The sequence below is a fragment of the Tachysurus vachellii genome, chromosome 14 (assembly GCF_030014155.1).
Source record: "Tachysurus vachellii isolate PV-2020 chromosome 14, HZAU_Pvac_v1, whole genome shotgun sequence".
Lineage (NCBI taxonomy): Eukaryota > Metazoa > Chordata > Actinopteri > Siluriformes > Bagridae > Tachysurus > Tachysurus vachellii.
Genome location: NC_083473.1, coordinates 18189574 through 18209236, shown reverse-complemented (window position 1 = coordinate 18209236; position 19663 = coordinate 18189574). Strand labels below are relative to the sequence as shown.

The following is a 19663-nucleotide window of genomic DNA, read 5'->3' as shown; positions in this document are numbered from 1 at the left end:
GTTTCCATGAGTGGATAAAGAGAGAGGGAAAGAGATGAGATAACTGCAGTCCTAAATCTTTTATTTATCACAAACAATTAAAAACACCTTTACCTGAAGAAAAATATTAACGCAGATAACCAAGACAACATGAAAAAAACAGAAATTAATTATTAAAAGTAATTTTGTGAACCTGAAATTTTCCATTCACTAACATGGGAATGAATGGACATGGTTTAAAAATCAGTACTGCAGACAGCCACTAGAGGGCCTCAGAACACATACCTGCTCTTTAAGGTTGAATGCCTTTTAAAAACTCTCTCACTCACTCATTTTCTACCGCTTATCCGAACTACCTCGGGTCACGGGGAGCATCTCAGGCGTCATCGGTCATCAAGGCAGGATACACCCTGGACAGAGTGCCTACCCATCCCAGGGCACACACATACTCTCATTCGCTCACACACTAGGGACAATTTTCCAGAGATGCCAATCAACCTACCATGCATGACTTTGGACCCGGGGAGGAAACCAGAGTACCGGAGTATCAGAGGATGCCCCCGAGGCACGGGGAGAACATGCAAACTTCACAAGGCAGAGGCGGGAATCGAACCCCCAACCCTGGAGGTGTGAGGCGAATGTGCTAACCACTAAGCCACCGTGCCCATCCTTTTCAAAACTGAACCCAGAATATTACTTATGTAAATATATAATAAAAATATATTTGAAACATGAAGTGAAACAGTTGATGGAAATATTGAGTGATTTAAATTATGTACAAATACAAGAAAGCTTATTTTTGAGTTTGAATGGACTTCATAGAAGCTACGCAAAAATATGCTTAATTAACATGAGAAATTTTGTGTATTTTCAAATGACTAGTAGCTGAAAAAACATTACTGCTTATAATAATTCTAACACATATGTTGTCTTTAGGTGTGAAACATGTTTTGGACATAAAATCAACGTTTGCTTTTATTTTCATAAATGACTACCAGGTTTCTGAGTTTTACTGCTATTTTGAAAAGACAAGGAAACAATCTGAGTCATTTCTTTATTTAAAGAGTTGTATATTTTAACATCATTATACCATATCTATTACACTTTCATGCACTGCAAAATGACTTTTTTTTATTTCATCGATCACAAACATGATATCGACTCAAGCCTAAATAAAATATTCTCTATTGCTTCTCTAGTGGTTAATTTGGCACTGGATGAAACTGGGTGTACAATGGAGTTAGTCATGAAACCTCAAACACTGCACTGAGATTGTTGACGTACGCTAATCATGTAGGCTACATTAAGAAAACTTGAACCTGGTTAGTTGAATACTGTCTCTTGACATGTCTTTAAACAGAGACTAATCTGAATATGAATGTTAAATGTATGTCTGCTGAATGAAAGAAATTTTATTGCGAAACTCCTTGTAGTAGTCAGTAACGGTTGGAGGCAGGACGTCTTTTTTTGTCTTCTTTTTTTTTCTTTTTTTCTTTTTTTCTTTTTTGTTAAATCTTATCTCTAGACAGAATGCATAAAAAATAAATTAATAAAAACTGCAGAAACTCAACAAACATTTCCAACAGGTGATTAACATCTCTCTGAATACATTTCCAAAGTGCAGGCAAACCGAGGGCACAGGAAAAAGTTGAGAACTAAAAGCAAATATCAAATATATAATTCATGTTTCATGTTTAATGTTTACATTCACTGTGATATGACGCAGAGCCTTAACAGCTAGTCTCGCTTTCTAGCTGTCATTTCTGCAGTTGAAGCAAGGCTCTGATGGATGGGAATGTAAACCTGCTTTTAGGAGAACGAATGTTTACACTCTTTGAACTACTGCATTCTCCCAAAGAAGTGGTTAAAGGTCTTTCCAACATACATACAGGTGAGTTCTATTGCTTTTTAGTGAGCATAAAAATATAAAACCGCACAGAACAGCAATAAATAATAATTATCATAACAACAATAATAATAATAATAAGAAGAAGAAGAAGTAGAAGAAGAAGAAGAATTTGTTGGTATTAGAATGTGACTGCTTACTCAACTGAACAAATGACTACAACGCAGTGCTGACTGACGTTCGTTCGGGTCAGCCACCCTGTTATAACTGCTACAAATGAGGACAGATTTAACCTGGATAAAAGGACCTGGGATTTAAAGCAGAGACAGGCAGAGTTTCAGTCTTTCCATTATGATCTGCTCTGTGGCTCTGGCTGTGCAACTGCTTTAAAAAGATACTGTTTTTTTCCTGAATAAAGATGACCTCTTGACCTTTTTCAAAGTCATTATGATTGGGTCACGGAGACAGTAGGCACCATGCAGGTGGGAACAGGAGGGTAGGAATCAGATTAGGTCCTCCGCAGAGGGTGCCACATGGACACGGGTTTGCGCAGAGTCGCCAGCATTTGGTTCCAGTGAGTGATGCCCATGCCACTCGCCTCTGGCCCGATGATCACATGACCTATGTTTTCACCACGCCCGTCTTCTGTGTTTTCAGCCACCGTGACTCTTAGGGAGAGGTCCTGAACATAATGCAGGCATGATGCAGAAAAACGTTGGATGTCTTTGACCGGATAAACAGATTGTAAAGAAATTGCACAGATTGTATTGTAGGGTTTCATCTGCCCTGGCACTATTCCCTATATCTGACATGAAAAACTCACAAAACATACATGGCTACATGGTGTAATCATCTCAAATATAAATGGAAGTAAAACGTCAGTAATGTTGATATCACCTAATAACATTCATCTAAAGAAAATGGAATGAGTTGTTTAGCATGATAAACATGGACAATAATTGTCCTTTGTTTCCCCTTTGAAACTGAGTGTCATTGCAGACTCATTGCAGCTTACTGTACATAGCAGCGGACTCTGTTTCCCATACTGCACCCTCACTTCCTTGTTCTCACCTATCTCACATTCACTCACACTCAACTATAACGTGTGTTTCTCACATACTTCAATATACGCCTTACTAGTCGTTACTGTGTTATTTGTTACCTGAAGCACGACGGCAGGCACAGAGAAGATCATTGCCTCATTGAAGATAGGGTTAGTATCATCTCTTTTTATGGAGGTTTTCTTCTTACTGATCTTCCTGCCGTCTTGGAGGAGGTACACCTTCACAAATGGATCTGTTCAACGTTAATTAAGTTAGTAAAGTGAGACAGGAAGGAAAACAGTCAGAGTAGTGGGAGTAAAATCGTCTCTGACCTGCTGTGGTTTTGCCATTAGTCCAGACCAGGTTCTTTGCTTTAGCCACCACCACAGTGAGGCGCTCTGCAGTGGGGAGGTAACTGAGGGAGAGCAGAATCTCTCCAACAGCATCCACAGTCTGTAGAACCAATACACAACCAAGTCATAACCCAAAAACAAAACACAGAAATATAAACACCTGTGTGGGTTTGAAACCCCAGATTGAATCCAACATCCAGAGTAGATATGTTAAAAGCTTGCAAGACAGGATATTATAATAAAACACCATTCAAAGTCAACTACAAATGGACCTGGATGAGGTACATTGGGTTTGCAGATTATGCCCAATTTTATACAAGCAGCCACACTGCACTCTACTCTACAACTATTACTGGCACTCTACTCTACAACTATTACTGGCACTCTACTCTACAACTATTACTGGCACTCTACTATACAACTATTACTGGCACTATACTCTACAACTATTACTGGCACTCTACTCTACAACTACTACTGGCACTCTACTCTACAACTATTACTGGCACTATACTCTACAACTATTACTGGCACTCTACTCTACAACTATTACTGGCACTCTACTCTACAACTATTACTGGCACTCTACAACTATTACTGGCACTCTACTCTACAACTATTACTAGCACTCTACTCTACAACTATTACTGGCACTCTACTCTACAACTATTACTGGCACTCTACTCTACAACTATTACTGGCACTCTACTCTACAACTATTACTGGCACTATACTCTACAACTATTACTGGCACTATACTCTACAACTATTACTGGCACTCTACTCTACAACTATTACTGGCACTCTACTCTACAACTATTACTGGCACTGTACTCTACAACTATTACTGGCACTCTACTCTACAACTATTACTGGCACTCTACTATACAACTATTACTGGCACTCTACTCTACAACTATTACTGGCACTCTACTATACAACTATTACTGGCACTCTACTCTACAACTATTACTGGCACTCTACTCTACAACTATTACTGGCACTCTACTCTACAACTATTACTGGCACTCTACTATACAACTATTACTGGCACTATACTCTACAACTATTACTGGCACTCTACTCAACAAATCAATGTGGCAGTTAGAACTTTGACAAAGTTGGATTTTAACCAACACTAGAATAAACTAGTACAGTAAGGCAACAGGCTGATTGCAGTTTAACCAAAACATTAATTTTCTTCCCTCTCTTAAAAATCAATCATAAATCTTTTTATTATCTCTTAAGTAAATCAGAATAAATCAGACAGGAAACAGAACTCTAGATATAATGATTTATTACACTGTCATTTCTTGTTATATATGGAATTTTGAATATATGCACCGTGTCAGAGATATCTCTACTCCTAACACTTTCTGACCTTATGAGCTCTTTTAAGGGTTAAAATACTTTATGAATAAATTTTATCTTTATTAAGATCTTCTCGCAAGTAGAAACGCCCACATTTCTAAGAGTTTTCTTAGAATTCCATCAGTAGGAACAAGAAGAAAGAATTTTTATGAATATGGGCCCAGATATTTTCACTACAGACTATGACTGTATTTCATTTCACTCCTAAAGCCTGTAGAGCTTTGAAAACATTATTGAGTGATGAAACGTGTTGATGAGTGTGTGGTGGTCTCATGTGTGCCAACACCTTATTGATGTCCTGGAGGTACAGCCAAGCATCAAAAGGTCTTATGGACAGGTCGAGATCAGACATTTTGAGTTCAGCCTGCCCCGCGCTGATGCTCCTTTCGTCCAAGTCCACTCCGAATGCTGAGAAACGAAGGCTGTACTCATCCACAGATGCTGCATCCAGTGGAATAGAGAAACGCTCATCAAACAACACGGTGAAAGCGTTGCTCTGAATCTGTGGGAGAGACACACAGTTTAGCCATGAGGAAGCTCCTAAATAAATAATGAGATAAAATAACTTTTGGAAAAATGATAGCGTGACATTTTACTTCACCCAAAGTATTTCTTTCTCCTAGTTGTGTGTAAGTAATGTCTGCAGTAAGTTCTGACATATCAAATGCCATAAAGATCACCGTTTATCTCCAGCACTGAGTTTTGTGTCACTGCAAATATTTATATTGTACTACTTTTGTAATAATCCTGTCTGTGTTTAACCCTGTTTCTGTCTGCTGTCTGCCATGCTGTTAATTGTTTGCTCCGCCCACTCATTGGTTACCATGGACACTGATTGAACTCCATCTCTCCCTCAGGTGTGTTGTCTTTGTCTCTGATTGTCTCTGCGATGTGATTGGTTCCTGTTTGTTATATCTACTCTGTTTGTTCACTTCCCTGGTGTTGGTCGTTGTTACATGTTGGATGTTTGTGTTTATGTTCCCGTTTCCGGTCGGTCGGTCGGTCGGTCGGTCGGTCGGTCGGTCGGTCGGACTATTAAACTTTAAACTGCATTTGGATCCTCACTCGCCTTTGTCTCACCGTGACAGACAGTGCAGAGACAATCCGAGACAAAGACAACACACCTGAGGGAGAGATGGAGTTCAATCAGTGTCCATGGTAACCAACACACACAGACAGACAGACACAGACAGACTTATTACAACTTCTTTTATTCTTTTAACCTTTTTTTTTTTTTTTTATTAATTCCATGCTTTAACATTTATTTCAGCAGACAATTTAGCCTCTTTCTAGGAAAAAAAATCATTAAAATGACCGAATTGAAAAAAACATGATCATTTCAAGCTTGTCTAGAAACAACACAGTGATGTTTCCTTCACAAAATATTGCAGAGATTTGAAATGTACAGTACACATCAGTTACATACCCCTGCAGAAAATAACACCCCGTTTTGATAAAACCTTTTGAATACAGTCGAATGTATCTAGAATTTCCTGTTATAGGATCGCAATAAACCAAATACAAGATTATTAATCATATTTGTCGACATTTGTACTCATTTCATTGTTCCGTTGACAGGTAATTTTGCATCTTTATGAAAATGAATGGTAAGAATAACCTGCTGTTAGAACAAGCTTGAAATTAGCAAAAAATTAAATGCTAGAAATTTGTTTAATCTTATATTCAGATTATTGTGAGCAAATTATTGAAAGGAAATTCTAGATAAATGCCTTGCTTTATTCGAAGACTTTTGACTTGCTATGATGTTATTTTTTGCCGTGTTTAAGGAACAGTGTTAATAGAGGCACTTTGGTACAATATGCCTCAGCACATTTCCATACTCTGTGAATTAAACACGACTAAAAGCAAACTAAAAGTGTTTTGTGTCAGCAGTGGGAAAGGCATCAGCGCTGCTCTCAGCTATTTAGAACAACACCGATGCTGAGAGAGGCTGAAGTCTGACACCTTTTTCCGCATCACCTATAAGAGTTAAAGACTAACCTACAGTATTCAGCTGATAGACCTGCAGTTAGGACCCGTGACGTGTGATTAAGTACAGGAAGGTAGAAGTGTTTGGGAGAAAAGTGGAAGAGCTTGAAGTCCTCTAGAGAGAAGGCTTTGAGCATTAAAAATACTGTTTTCAAGCACAGGTTGAAGATTATCCTCAGGATAAAAACATGACCAGATCATCAAACATCAATCAGCATTTACTCATTAAGTTTTAATCCAAACTGTCTGAGACTGAGACTAGACACAACTGAGGGTGTGACCCCAAAATTGGTAGCCTTTTAACTTCAAATTTCCTCCCTTAAATTTATTTGCCCTTATCCAGAGTGAAAGAAATGAGAAACTGAGAAATTGAGCCCTGGGATTCAACCTCACAACTTTCTGAGCTGTATTGCAATAACTCAACCATTGCGCTACCATGTCACTTCTTAATTGCTTCACCTCTTTTACAGACAATCAATGCACTTTTTAAAATATTAAAAATGCGTATTGAAATCAGCTATATAAAAGAAACAGAAATCAGCTATATAAAAGAAACAGAAATCAGCTGTATAAAAGAATTTTTTCAAACTCGAGCTTTCATCCAACTTTCATCGGCATCCAGTAGAAAACCAGACACCAGAGTTTTCCAACACACTGTGACATGTACTCATCCATATTAATGTGCAAAGAAGAAAAGTGGAACAGCCCTTTTACTTTGAAACCATGATGTGTAGCTGCACTAACCCTGATGTCAGCACTCGTTCTCTTTCTGTCTTTCTTTTATTCTTTCTCTCTTTCTCTTCAGGGCACTGCTGGCTGAATGAGATCATAATCTGCAGTATGCGACTCTAATACCGATAATGATGCTCTGTAGAACCTACGGAGACACGTGACTGGTGATCAGCTGGTGAGCAACTCCTCAGGTTTTTCAGGTTTCTCTTAGTTGTGTGTTTGCTGTATCAAGAAAAGCAAATTTTGCTGTACTGCTTAAGGCATGTGTGAGTTAATAACGTTCCAGTTTCACCACCTAATTTGCAAGGAAATGACAATATATGGAATACAAATGGTAAGACAAGTGAGTTCCGATGAGTTTTCCTCACCCGTGTGATGCCCACATTAATTTCGTCAGGTAACAGAATAACAGTGATGTAGCAGCCTGGGAAATTCTCTTCTTCCTTCTCCATCAGGTCCTTAGCCTGATGCAGGGTGACGTGTAACAACGAGGCTCGTGCGTCAAGCTCTAGCGTCACCTCCAGCTGGCCCACGGTTACATCATGGCCAAAGGTTTGGGCAATGGATGAGATGGAGCACAGTGAGTCGACTGAGGCGGAGCGCTTCATCTCCAGCTCCCGGCTCATCAGTTCCAAAGGGCCGAGTTCGCGGAAGCCGTCAGGTGTGTCAGCCAGCTGCAGGCTGGGCTTACGGCTGGCCGATGATGCTCGTCGGTGGTTGGAAGCTGCAACACACTATAAAAGTAGAGCATATATTCACAAACAAGGGAGGTACATGTCAGGTTTTACAGGCTGAATCATTGCACACATCAAATGAACGAAGCCTATTACCTTCTGCCTGACTTCAGAGTAAGAGTTGCCATATTTCTCCTGCAGGTAGCGATAATTGAAGTTGGGGTACGGTGAAGGAGCAGGGAAAGAGCCAGACCTCCACAGCTTCCATAGACTTACTCCTACTATGCCAAGCAGAACCAAAAGGCCCAACAGGTAGACACCAACCTCCCAAGCAGGAGGATCTCGGATCACTGACACACACACACACACACACACACACACACACACACACAAACCGTCTATGAGAAACCCAACACAACAGTAAGTAAATAAATCCCTCTCTGTTACTTTTCCTCTTACCGCTGACATGGTAGTCAGATATGTCCTGGCTGTGTGACGAGGACATGGTCCCACTGCCTGGAAAGAGAACAAAGCAAGGAAATAAACAATGAATGCTTCGTTCGGTCTCAGTGGTAACAAGAGGCAAGCTTATGAATATATTTTCTGAAAAAAAAAATCATTGAGAATCTTTTTTTTTTTTTTTTTTTTTTTTAGGTTTAGGCAGGTTTATTTTTTAGGCAGTTCTCACATAACAACCTAAACACTTAGAAAGTACAGGGTGTGTGTATGTGTAAGAGGAGATCTGAACTCCATGTGATCCAAGAGGAGATCTGAACTCCATATGATCCAAGAGGAGATCCAAGAGGAGATCTGAACTCCATGTGATCCTTACACCAATACAACATTTGTTTGAATGTATATTTATAATCACACCCTCTAGTGTCACCCATATGAGGATGGGTTCCCCTTTGAGTCTGGTTCCTCTCAAGGTTTCTTCCTTTACCATCCAAGGGAGTTTTTCCTTGCCACTGCTGCCTGAGTCACCTCAGACTTGCTCATTGGGGATAAATACATACACATTGTGAACTACAGTGTGTATATATATCTAATAATAATCTTTAATTTTTTATTTTTAAAATTTTTTATTTTATTTTATTTTTTTACTTAATTCTTTATATTATTCCTTATGTTTACCTTCTGTTCTGTTTATGTTCTGTAAAGCTGCTTTGAGACAATGTCTATTATAAAAAGTGCTATACAAATAAACTTGAATTGAATCGAATTGAATGTATGTGTGAGAATGAAAGACAGGCAGAAAAAGAGAGAGAGAGAAAGAGATAGACATCTCCCCTTGACTTGGCAGCAAGGCAAATAACATTGCATCATTCTTCATCTCCCCCTTTCATGGTTTCCATCTAAAAACTCAATAGAAAGCTGATAAATCAAACCATTTATTTAACACATCTGTCCTCTGACGGCCAGAATTGACAGTTAAAATCAGGTTTGTCTTCCCCCGCAATGTTCTCAGAGGTTTATGGAGGAACTTTTCGCTCTCCTGTAAGCCAATCAGCTTTTTACTTGATGTTTAAAAGAACACTAGATTAATGATTCATCAGTGAGTCAGTGAGTCATTCAAATGTATACAAATGATTGAAATAAAAATTGCCCTGCGATGGGTTGGCACTCTGTCCAGGGTGTATCCTGTCTTGATGCCCAATGACGCCTGAGATAGGCACAGGCTCCCCGTGACCCAAGGTAGTTCGGATAAGCGGTAGAAGATGAATGAATGAATGAATGAAATAAAAATTGTTATAATGGTAGAAACTAGAACTATGCTTACAATTGTGAGATTTGGATTATTTTAATCTTACAATAGTAAATACTACAAACAATTCACTTTAATGAAGCAATTTTGCTTCCTAAGATATCATTTTGCTGCTATGATATCATTTTTCCTGGATGGTGTGAATATACACATATTGACAGAATGAGGATCTCCAAGATCAATTGAAAGCAAACCAAACTGAGTTTGTTTTGGTCCAGCAGTTAGAAAGGCATCAGCGCTGCTCTCAGCTCTTTAGAACAACACCTATGCTGAGAAAGGCTGAAGTCAGACCTCTTTTTCACATCACCTACTGTAAGAACAAGAGGGTGGAAGTGTTTGGGAGAAGCAGAGACGATTAATGATTGAATTTCAACTAATTTATTCTAATGGTGATTTGTACATTATTACAGCCTTCAGCACTGTTCCTTGTGAATCTTAATTTAATGGCATTTTAACATCTTTCCACAGACACGAAGCATAAGCAAAGGCGTCGAATGATCTTAGTCTCTTTACACAGCTCAGGTGTGTTTGCATGAAAGAGTTTCGAGTTACTGGGGATAATAGGATGTGTCAGGTCACTGTTTGTTCGCCCGTGTATAGACAGCCCACATATCCCAGGTGCGTTGTCGTGATTAATGACCCAACCATATTTGGTACAACTACAAGTAATATTGGAAAATTAGTGCACATGAGGTCCAGGGGATAGACTCCATGTCATACAAAAAGGTGTTTCATACTGTCAAAACCGCTCTAAAGTAAAGTCCAAGAATATATAGATATACATTTTGTTTCTCCATGTGTATGTTCTTTATAGATCAAAACCTTAGAGTCAACATTTCAGTAATTAGCGTGACAATTTTCATTAAAAAAATGTATAAATAAAGTACAAATACTAGTCACTGCTGTGTTAAAAGATATATCGGTAGGAACAGGAATCTAAAGTGACAGCAGTGATTTCACCCTGACTCACTAAAATCCAGTGAAGAAGATCATTTATCTTTTTATGAAGTTTGAATTTATTGAAGTCATTTTATTTTGGATTTCTGGAGTTTTTTGCGTTTGTAAAGACATCAGCGATTACATAAAAGGGAAAGACCTTGTGAGAGAAGTGCAAAGCCATCAAACTGCTACATTTACTACAGTCACAGTAACTTCAGCCATCACACCTAACAGTGCGCTGTCTCTCTCTCTCTCTCTCTCTCTCTCTCACTCACTCACTCACTCACTCACTCACACATACACACATATACACACACTCACACTGTTTCTCTTGGTCTCGGTCTCTTCTCTATCTTGTTCTCTCTGACTTGCGCTCTCTCTCTCTCTCTCTCTCTCTCTCTCTCTCTCTCTCTCTCTCTCTCACTCACTCACTCACTCACACATACACACATATACACACACTCACACTGTTTCTCTTGGTCTCGGTCTCTTCTCTATCTTGTTCTCTCTGACTTGCGCTCTCTCTCTCTCTCTCTCTCTCTCTCTCTCTCTCTCTCTCTCTCTCACTCTCACTCACTCACTCACTCACTCACACATACATACACACACTCACACTGTTTCTCTTGGTCTTGGTCTCGGTCTCTGTCTCTTCTCTATCTTGTTCTCTCTGACTTGCTCTCTCTCTCTCTCTCTCTCTCTCTCTCTCTCTCTCTCTCTCTCTCTCTTTCTGTGTGTGTGTCTCTCTCTCACACACATGCACACACACACATACACACACACATGCACACACACACACACACACAGTGTCTGTGTCATTCTTTTGTCTTGTTCTCTTTCTCCGTCACTCTTGGTCTCATTCTCTCTCTATATCCGTGTCTCTTCTCTATCTTATTCTCTCTTTCTTGCTCTCTCTCTATTTCTCTCTCATTCTGTCTTGCTATTTTGACGTTGTTCTTTCTTCCTCTGTCTCTCGTGGTCTCTCTCTCTCTTGCTTGAATGACATTGACACTAGGGAATCGTGAGCATCTATGAGCTCATGTATGAGAGGGCAGAAAGTGGGCAGAAAGTGCTTTTTCCTCTGAGTGTGTAATTTGCCTTGCGATGCAGCTTGAGCTGTCTGGTCTTGATGATGGGATGCTTAGTATAGAAAATTTTAGAAAGCAAAAGGTGCCTAATAATAATCAGTGCATGATGTGTTTTAGTTACTTCACTGTTTTCTATGTACTCAGGTTCATTCTGTCTAAGGTTATGTACTGTATGTGTGTGTGAGTGTATGTGTGTGTGTGTGTGTGTGTGTGTGTGTGTGTGTGGGTGTTTCAGCCATAGTGGAGTAGATGGTTTTGAAAAAGTAAAGATGACAGCTTGAAACATTATATAGGGTTCTGTCAAAACTGAGTTCAATAGTCGCTCCATGGACCAGCTTGGCTTCTTCTTCTTTTGGCATCCAAACCCTCAGACTCTGAGAACTTTTGAAGCAGAATATTCTACAGCATTAGCAAGTGAGACACTAGATTGAGTCTCAGAGACTCAATCTAGGTTAACTTAAAGGTTCACTGGCTCCAACTTTACAAGACTAATCATCTGTATTAGAACGTAATACTGCCTCAGAGAAAAGGGCACTTAACTGTACATCATTACTTCAAGCGACTGAACAGTATGGGCTCTTGTTAGGAAGCTATGTGGGTCAAAGAACAGGGTCAGTCATGATACTGCCCTGCTAGAGGGTTAAGCACCTTGCTCAAGGGCCCAATAGTGGCAGCATGACAGTGCTGTGGCTTGAACCTCAGACTTTCTGATCAATCCACATAAAAGGTACACACAAATGTACAGAAAAAATGACAGTTATCCCCTTCGTATTTTTTTACTAGGAGTGCATGAAATGTCTCACCACAGTGCAATAAATAAATAACCTGCCACTGTTGGGCCCTTGAAAAAGGCCCTTAACCACCCCACACCCCACATGCTCCAGGGGTGCTGCATCATGGCTGACCCTGCAATCTGACCTCACCGTCCAAAGATGGGATACTGCATGTGAAGAAAGTATTTTCCTGTGCTTTAATATACACGTTACAAAATAAAGGCTTCTTCTTCAATGACGTCACATACAGTATGTTCTTTCTGGTGCCTCCATATATAGAAAAGAACGTTTCTATCACCGTGTCTCTATTTATTCTGATGCTATATAAGAATTCTCCTTTGTCCTCATTTTTAATACAAAAGAGTTTACTGATACAAATTCTTAGAAAATTGACTCTTTTCATTACCTATGTTATAGAAGAAGGTCAGATAATATCACACCTATTTAGAGACATTATTCCTGACAACAGCGCCACACTCCATGCAACAAATTAGAGATTAGAGAGCTAGAATTCTAAAAAAAAACTCAAGGTCTGTGATTCATTCATTATCTATAATATCTACACACAATTACCTGCTTCACCTTGCCGCACAATTTATTACCCGAATGCTTAAAGTACTGCATGAGTACTGTTTGTTTAATATCAAGCTTGTTGGTTAAGACTTAGAGTATAAATCAAGTACTCAAGTAGCTTGAAAGAAAAATACTTCCTAAATTTGCACAGTGATGGAGTATATACATGGATGTATTCAAAATAACAGAGCACTAGACTAACGCAGGTCATCCAATGGAGCACCTGAGTAACAATATCTCTGGCTGAAAAGAGCACTAAGACTGCATTTAAGGTTATGCTCTAAACCTGAAAACGAGCATATTATGAAACCCAAACTGAACCAAACCCTCCTTCTGTGCACAAGAGTGAAAACCGCTATGAATAGATTACAGAAGTCACACCGATAATGAATGCTGCAAATGACTGTGAAAATGTACTTGGGTTTTTTTGCTCGCATGTTAATAAGAGAGAGGGAGAGCTGTGAAAATGTGTGCGAGGGAGGGGTGCAAAAGAGAAAGAACGTCTGAGAGAATGTACATAAAAGCCTGTGCTAATGAACTCTGGAGTAGAATCAGTAAGATCATATGTCAGAATGATCCGATTCGAACGTCAGCTCTAAAGCGCTTCTAAACCATAAAATCCAGCACTTCACATCCTTAACCTTTAGCCATAAAGAGATTTCTAATAACTCTAAAACACATTTCTGTTTAACGTCCTAAATTATTACCCCTAATTATTCCATCTCCTGCAATGATAATTCACTCATTTAGAAACAGCTGAATTACATATGGCTGTATATGCAAATGTTTGTGCACCCCCAGCCAAATCACATATTTGGTTAATTTAGAAAGAGTTAAAAACAACCCTTAATGTACAGTTATTTTTTAGATTTCATATTGATATTAAATACAATAGTGATTGTAGCAGGTGCAATGTTTGAACCTATTAAACTCATGACTTTTGACTAATTGGAAATTTGACTATTTGTGTCATATTTGCTTTTAGAAATTGTTGATATTTACTGGAATACTGTGAATTAGCCAACTGCTAGTCGTGTTATCTATCTAAGCACAGGGAAGCTATCAAATGTAGGTACTCACTCACTCACTCACTCACTCATTTTCTACCGCTTATCCAAACTACCTCGGGTCACGGGGAGCCTGTGCCTATCTCAGGCGTCATCGGGCATCAAGGCAGGATACACCCTGGACAGAGTGCCAACCCATCGCAGGGCACACACACACTCTCATTCACTCATGCAATCACACACTAGGGACAATTTTCCAGAGATGCCAATCAACCTACCATGCATGTCTCTGGACCGTGGGAGGAAACCGGAGTACCCGGAGGAAACCCCCGAGGCACGGGGAGAACATGCAAACTCCACACACACAAGGTGGAGGCGGGAATCGAACCCCCAACCCTGGAGGTGTGAGGAGAACATGCTAACCACCGTGCCCCCAATGTAGGTACTATTTAACATAAAATAGTTAAGTCTATATCCAATATGACATAAAAATACTGAGAAATACCAGAAGTTATGAAGTTCCCTTATGTTTCTTATAATGTCTGCTAGCTTTGGTTTGCATGGCATGTTGTTAATCTATAGCAATGTCCTTACATTTATACCCATTTTTAGCCATTTTTTAAATTCGTGACCTGATAAAAATGAGTAAGCGCTGCACATGGAATAGTGTCAATCTATCTAAGAGTCTAAGCCATAAGATGAATCCACATATTGCTGGATATATTTGACTTTTAATCATTCGTTTTTAGTAAGAAGCAAAACATTTGCCAAAAGAGTAAGAAACATTACATTTTAAGAATGGTAAAATGTCTATAGGTTTAATAATCTTAGATATTTTACTATTTAAGAAGAAATAGTAGATCAAGTTCATCGATTAAAGTTTTTTTTACTTACTCCTAACACTTTCTTTTTTAAGAGCACTTTTCATGAATAGGGGCCCTGATCTTTATATGTTCTTATTAAATAATTATCTAGTCAATAGTTATTGGATAACTGACAACTTTTGTTATTATTATTATTATTATTATTATTATTATTATTATTATTATTATCATTATTATTATTAATTATTTATTTATTTAGTTAGTTAGTTAGTTTTATTGTGGAGATCCATTTACACAATAAACTTTCAGAAGTCTATTTTCTGCAAGTGTGGGTGTGTGGAGATCATAAGAATGGAGATGAAGCCAAACACAGATGCAATCTGACTCATTCATGCACAGGGAAGGTTTCTTCCCGGAGAGGCAGATTTCTCCAGTATAATAATATTATTTGCCTTTTATATAAGTCTGATAATATATTGGTTGCGTTGTGTATTTTTTGCTTCCCACATCACCAGGCTTTCCACTTGCTATTTCAAATAACAAGCGCCTCCAGTCAGCTGTGAAAATCACTTCAGCTGGAATACCACAGTACTGGAGAGAAACACATTAACAAGGGTAATTTTGAAAATGCTGTTTTAATGTCTTGGCCACATCTGCATTTCTAATCTGTTTCCCAAATTGTCTGTCCACAATGAAACATGGAAATGACATTTATATTGTATTAACTATTTTCATGTATTTTGAGCATGTTTACTTAGACACCCCTAAATCCCATACACATATCTACTACACTATCTATCCTACACATAGTGATCAAATATGTCCAAATACTGTACTTAAAATTGCCTCGTTTTAGGTTCTGTGCCTTTTAACTGAAGAAATCACAATATCTATTCATTTTGGAAAGCGGGTCTTTAGGGTGAGTGGACAGAACTGATGAGAAAAGATATCATATGTTCTTGTGGTAGTGTAGACTAAGCCACAGTGATTCCTTCTTGTCAATAAAGTGCCTTCAACGCTGATGAATCTAAACTTAATGGAGGGAGACAGATTCAGGTTTTCCCTGCTGAGAGAGAGAGAGAAAAACAGAAAATGTGTACTTCTCTATATTGGTCATCCATTCTAAAACAGCAGTGATCAATAATAATGGGTCTACATTGGTTGTGCGAGAAAAGCAAGAGCAGCTGATTGGGGGGGTTTAGGAAGAGGGGGGTCTGGGGGGGGTTGAGTACTCTGCTCTGTCAGCTCATTCGAGCGTAGGAGCAAAGCTCGTGTGCTTTAACTAATAAATCAACTTTCCTTTTAATCTCCAAAATGAGTCATGATAACGTTAACTGCACCGTGGCCGAATACACACTCTCCATCACAGCACTGTGGCAGAGTATTGGCACGCTGCAAGCACACACACACTCACACATACGGTTCTGTCTCAGCAGGCATACCCATGCATCGTGACCAAATGGTAGCCAAATAATGGGACACTTATTCCCTGATATGAAATACAAAGAGAACTGGCTCTCTTAAATATTAACCTCCCCTGACAAAAACACTTTCTCTATGACATGCTCTCTTCTAGAATCTGCAATGATACTCAGGAGATGAAGATAAAGATTTCAGCTGCACCCACTCACAGCAGATAGACACCCAAATCAATCCATATGACAAAAGTGGTACATTTGTCCCATGTTGCTCCTCTGATAAATAGACTAGGTGTGTCTCTGTAGTGTTTTTGTCTGAGGTGTCTAGCACAGCCTCTGGCATACAGTGGGTTAAAGAACAACTGTTTGATTGTGTGTAGGTGTTAAATAATGAGATGGCTCAAGACCCTACCCCCTTTTTCACCACAAACAATAATGAAGCACTGGGCACAAAGCACAGGCACTGAGAAAGATGGTGACCATGACAACCTTGTGAATATAACTCTGTCACCAGGGGAAAGATGGGTTAATAAAAAAAAAATTCACAGCCGTGGAAATATCCCAGTCGGAGTCAACACACACGCATAGTCCAGAACCGGATATCAGCCTTATGTAGAGAACATGTAGAGAACCATACTGGTGCATCCGGAAACAGGAAGCCTGTGATAGGCGGCATGAGCTTTCTGTTCCTCTTACTGAAAACAAAACATCACGACGTGAAAATCTTAGACTGTCACATTGTGTATATAAGATTGGGTTGATCATGGAGGTGGTTTATATTTAGCTATACCTGTATACAGGGCAGTTTGTATCTTGGAAAAAGTGAAAACTACTAACATGAAATAAAAAATTCAGCAACATCACATAAAGAAGATAAATGATGTATTGCATGCAGTTTATTTTTTTCACATAAACCTTTGCTCAGTCTTTTTCTGTTTCTGTGTGTGTGTGTGTGTGTGTGTGTGTGTGTGTGTGTGTGTGTGTGTGTGGTGCTGAATGGACAGTTCCTTTAGGTAAAGTGTGTGGGTTCCTGCTGAGACCCTACAGACGGGAACAGCAGTCCACCTACCAGCCATGTGGACCAGCCCAGATCCTAAATAGGGTACTATATAAAAAAAAAAAAAAAAAAAAAACCCTTTTAAATGTGTACATTATTAAACCGTTAAACGCACACAATTTATGGATGCAAATTTATATTACATTCATACATGCACACAAACACACACCTATACGGATTGTACATGTTCCTTGCGCGCACTGAGCCCGTGTCCTGTCAGTAGTAAACATACTAAGCATTCTGTCTGAGCAGGCTGTGTGTGTTTGTGTGTGTCTGTGCGTGCGTGCGTGCGTGCGTGTGAGAGAGAGAGAGAGAGAGAGAGAGAGAGAGAGAGAGAGAGAGAGAGAGATGTAAGGAATGGCGGGTATTAAAGCCTACCTTATAAGACTTTGTTTTCGGTGTAAGGGGATGGGGGACTCCGCTCTCCCTTCGTTGCCTCTCACGCTCCTCTCTCCATACGCATCAGCTGCGTTTAGCCACCAAAACAAATGCATTAACAGGTTCGCTTTGGTTCAGAATCAGAGCATCAGTTTAAAGAGCGCATCCTGGACGCTGGTGTGACCGGTGGGATTCGAGAGAGGCATTCCCTCCAAGATAGAGAGAGAGAGAGAGAGAGAGAGAGAGAGAGAGAGAGAGAGAGAGAATGCAGGAGTCCCACCCCTGCAGTGTAACTTCCAGTGCTCCGCCACAGCACATTGCCGCAATCATGCTTTATTCTTCATCACTCTATTAACGTAGTACAATCATACAAAGTTCAAATCCTACCTATACCACCGACTGTTGTGGGATTATTCTTCTAACTTTCATTTCGTTCAGTTTTATCTCCATGCAACAGTCACACATCTGCATTATGCACATCTGCACTTGCAAAGGAAAGAACATATACGTATTTAGCAGTTTTGCTTAAAATAGATGGCTGTTATTTTGGACTGTATGTTCAAACAAACACTACACAGCTTCTCCTCAGTGTTGCCTACAAAGCAACGCACACAAAACATGCAGCATAGCTGTTGAACACGCATCATATGTCCTTATACTGATTGGCTAGGGGTTTGTAATAATCACTGATCATTTAATGCATCTGTTTTCCCCACTGTGGCATCATGAACAAGACATCAAATGTTTCCCTTCGTTGACGTTTGATGTTAAAATACTGAGAGCACATTTTATTCTTTTGGCTAGAAAATCTTTCCACGTTTTTCTCTGAAAGAATCAGGACAAAAAGGAAACTTTCTTCAGATGCAGTAAGTTTTAACCACACAGTTGAATAGAATGTGTTGTTTTGCTGTAGCATTATAATTTCACATCACTGGAAATAAGAGGGGGGTCACGGTGGCTTAGTGGTTAGCACGTTCACCTCACACCTCCAGGGTTTGGGGTTCGATTCCCACCTCCGCCTTGTGTGTGTGGAGTTTGCATGTTCTCCCTGTGCCTCGGGGGTTTCCTCCGGGTACTCCGGTTTCCTCCCCCGGTCCAAAGAAATGCATGGTAGGTTGATTGGCATCTCTGAAAAATTGTCCGTAGTGTGTGATTGCGTGAGTGAATGAGAGTGTGTGTGTGTGCCCTGTGATGGGTTGGCACTCCGTCCAGGGTGTATCCTGCCTTGATGCCCGATGACGCCTGAGATAAGCACAGGCTCCCCGTGACCCGAGGTAGCTCGGATAAGCGGTAGAAAATGAGTGAGTGAGTGAGTGAGTGGAAATAAGAGACTCAACATGACAATGCTCCTGTGCACAAAGCTCCATGAAGACATGGTGTGGAAGTTAAGGTTGGAGTGAAGAACTCGTGTATCCTCCACAGAGCCCTGATTCTGACACAACCACACTGAACACCTTTGAGATTAACTGGAGGACCGACTGAATCCCAGACCTCCTCATTACATTATCAGTGTCTGATCTCACTAATGCTTTTGGAGCTGAATGAACACAAAATCTAGTTCTAAAGCCTTTCAGAAGAGAGGAGCACATTATTACAGCAACGCCTTGTTAATGATGGTCAGTTAGCCATATAGCATAAGTAGAACTTAAAACTAATGTTACAGTATTGAATTTGCAGTTTACCCTTAAATATTTAAAGAGTTACAGATGCTGGGAAACAAGTCAGAAACATAGATACTGTAGATAGAAGCCCATAGATGCCATGTGTCCTGTGCATGGTACCCACATCTCAGACATATCCATCAATGGCATTAAAAAAGCACACACATTCTCATCCTTCTCAGAGCAGACTTGTCAT

At 39.7% G+C, this 19663-nt stretch overlaps 1 protein-coding gene across 1 annotated transcript; it reads right to left on the bottom strand.

Annotated features, from left to right (window-relative positions):
• Positions 1 to 1019: 1019 nt before the first annotated feature.
• On the bottom strand, positions 1020 to 18020 carry syt12 (synaptotagmin XII). Its single transcript, XM_060887471.1, has 8 exons — positions 17807 to 18020; positions 8447 to 8503; positions 8144 to 8337; positions 7682 to 8047; positions 4879 to 5094; positions 3201 to 3321; positions 2988 to 3121; positions 1020 to 2507 (listed from the first exon to the last, which is right to left on the bottom strand). The coding sequence occupies exons 2-8, from the start codon at positions 8490 to 8492 to the stop codon at positions 2334 to 2336; spliced, it is 1251 nt and encodes a 416-aa protein (XP_060743454.1). The 5' UTR covers positions 8493 to 8503; positions 17807 to 18020; the 3' UTR covers positions 1020 to 2333.
• Positions 18021 to 19663: the final 1643 nt, after the last annotated feature.

What these genes read in the sequence shown, in the direction of transcription:
- syt12 (XM_060887471.1), bottom strand. Translation starts at nt 8,492, where the DNA reads ATGTCCTCGTCACACAGCCAGGACATATCTGACTACCATGTCAGCG. An exon ending in TTAATGTGGGCATCACACGG is followed by an intron (nt 5,095 to 7,681) that starts GTGAGGAAAACT and finishes TCTCTCCCACAG; the next exon opens with ATTCAGAGCAACGCTTTCAC. An exon ending in TGCCTGCCGTCGTGCTTCAG is followed by an intron (nt 2,508 to 2,987) that starts GTAACAAATAAC and finishes CATTATGTTCAG; the next exon opens with GACCTCTCCCTAAGAGTCAC.